The 2,500-nt window shown below is 44.9% G+C and overlaps 1 protein-coding gene across 1 annotated transcript in view; it reads right to left on the reverse strand.

The window, feature by feature from the left end:
• The window catches only part of LOC123492718 (protein unc-13 homolog B-like), a 105,806-nt gene that overhangs the window by 52,189 nt on the left and 51,117 nt on the right, over window positions 1-2,500 (reverse strand). Inside the window, exons 15-17 of the mRNA XM_045225610.1 lie at window positions 2,410-2,500; window positions 1,866-1,981; window positions 1,164-1,249 (exon numbers count right to left, since the gene is read on the reverse strand). The exon at window positions 2,410-2,500 is cut by the window's right edge and continues 50 nt beyond it. Of these exons, the coding sequence (XP_045081545.1) occupies window positions 1,164-1,249; window positions 1,866-1,981; window positions 2,410-2,500 (293 nt within the window). The remainder of the gene's footprint in view (window positions 1-1,163; window positions 1,250-1,865; window positions 1,982-2,409) is intronic.

Below are 2,500 nucleotides of genomic sequence, written 5' to 3' on the forward strand. Positions count from 1 at the left end.
AAACAAAACATGAGAGAGAAGAGAAGGAGAGTACAAGACGGAGAGAGAGAAAGAGAGACAAACATGACTAAAGACAGACTGGCAGGCAGGAAACATGACTAAAGACAGACTGGCAGGCAGGAAACATGACTAAAGACAGACTGGCAGGCAGGAAACATGACTAAAGACAGACTGGCAGGCAGGAAACATGACTAAAGACAGACTGGCAGGCAGGAAACATGACTAAAGACAGACTGGCAAGCAGGAAACATGACTAAAGACAGACTGGCAGGCAGGAAACATGACTAAAGACAGACTGGCAGGCAGGAAACATGACTAAAGACAGACTGGCAAGCAGGAAACATGACTAAAGACAGACTGGCAGGCAGGAAACATGACTAAAGACAGACTGGCAGGCAGGAAAGAGTGAGTGAAAGATAATGATTGGAAGAGAGAGATGATGGGTGAATAGAGTAACAGAACAAGAGGCAAAGGTAGAAGATAATGAGATTCCTAAACACCTGAAGCCCTCTGGAGTCAACATCAACCATATCTAACATGTCAGTCCCTCTGGAGTCAACATCAACCATATCTAACATGTCAGTCTCTCTGGAGTCAACATCAACCATATCTAACATGTCTGTCCCTCTGGAGTCAACATCAACCATATCTAACATGTCAATTCCTCTGGAGTCAACATCAACCATATCTAACATGTCAATTCCTCTGGAGTCAATATCAACCATATCTAACATGTCAGTCCCTCTGGAGTCAACATCAACCATATCTAACATGTCAGTTCCACTGGAGTCAACATCAACCATATCTAACATGTCAGCTAATGTTAGCATGGGACATGGCTCTATATATGATAAACAACAGTTCTACAATACTACGTAGAGTTGACCTATAACCTCACTATTGTTCCAGTGGCAGTGGTTGATGTTATCAAATACTGTGAGAGAGGGATGACAGAGGAGGACAGGAGGAATGAACGCACACACACAGACACACACACCGACACACACACCGACACACACACACACACTGACACACACATACCGACACACACACACACACCGACACACACACACATGGCCATCATCAACCAGTCAGTACACATGCACACACGCACGCTCACATGCACACACACACACACACACACACACACACAAGTGTATTACCTTCTAGGGCATACTTCATGTCCTGAGCAAACAGCGTCCACATGACCTCAGCACTGACCTTCCCCACATTGAGCTCCTGAGGAAACCTGGTAACACAGAGGTCAGAGGTCAGGGGTAACGGTCACAGACCAGTTAGAGACGGGACCTACAAATGTGGCTCATGCGCACAGTGCAATAGCACTGCAAAAAACATCCTTCTTCAGACACCCACATACGGGTAGAAAAATCCCTGTTAGGGGGTATCATCTCATGCAAGACAAAGGGAGTCATTTATCTTGTCACATGTACATGTGGGACAAACGAAATGACAATTAAAACAACGCATAGCTGAACACCGCAGCTCAATCAGGTGTAAGAACACAGACTATCCAGTAGCAGCCCACTCTGTTGAAGCCAACCATCCCATCTCCTCCCTCAAACACTTAAGCAATAAGGCACGAGGGGGGTGTGGTATATGGGTACGGGTTAGGCTTAGGGTTAGGTTTGGTGTTAAGGGTTAGGGAAAATAGGATTTTGAGTGGGACTGAATTGTATGTCCCCACAAGGTTAGCTGCGCAAGACTGTGTGTGTGTGTGTGTGTGTGGGGGTATGTGTGTGTGTGTGTGTGTGTGTGTGTGTGTGTGTGTGTGTGTGTGTGTGTGTGTGTGTGTGTGTGTGTGTGTGTGTGTGTGTGTGTGTGTGTGTGTGTGTGTATGTACTGACTGGTTAATGATGGGTGTGTAGGAGTTCTTGTCTTCTTCTATGATGGAGACGATGAGGGTGATGAGTTTGGGCCAGAAGTCTAGGTTGTGGATAGTAGGCCCAGTCTCCTCTGTCTCCTTCTTCACCTCCTCCTCCTCCTCCTCCTCCTCCTCCTCCTCCTCCTCCTCCTCCTCCTGTTTCTCCACCTTCTTTTCATTCACCTCTGGCTGTGGGATAGAGAACGGAATTAGCCATTAGATTATTAACGTTCTTATAAACATTCTTTCAAACCAGTGGTTCTCAACTGGTTTTGCCTCAGGACTCAAATCGAACCAGATTGTCTCAGTCGCGACCCAATATTCGCATCGCAAAAAAATTATCTGAAAAATTAAAATCTGAAAAACTATTTTTATTGCTATATTGAAAGTAAATGTAGCAATTATATGACAAGAGGTTATCTAGTGTTAACGGTATCTAATAAGGTTAGCTAGTGTTGCAGGCCTGCACTCTGTAAAATAGTTAAGTTATTATTTATAAGGTTAGTATTCTTCCTGATTGTACTCACAGGCTCTAGGGTGGGCTGGAACTGTCTCATGTAGAGGTCTATACAGTTGTTAAAGATGTACTCATAGGTGGAGTTACCACATGCCTTCACA

This window comes from Coregonus clupeaformis, chromosome 16 (genome assembly GCF_020615455.1).
Source record: "Coregonus clupeaformis isolate EN_2021a chromosome 16, ASM2061545v1, whole genome shotgun sequence".
Classification (NCBI taxonomy): domain Eukaryota; kingdom Metazoa; phylum Chordata; class Actinopteri; order Salmoniformes; family Salmonidae; genus Coregonus; species Coregonus clupeaformis.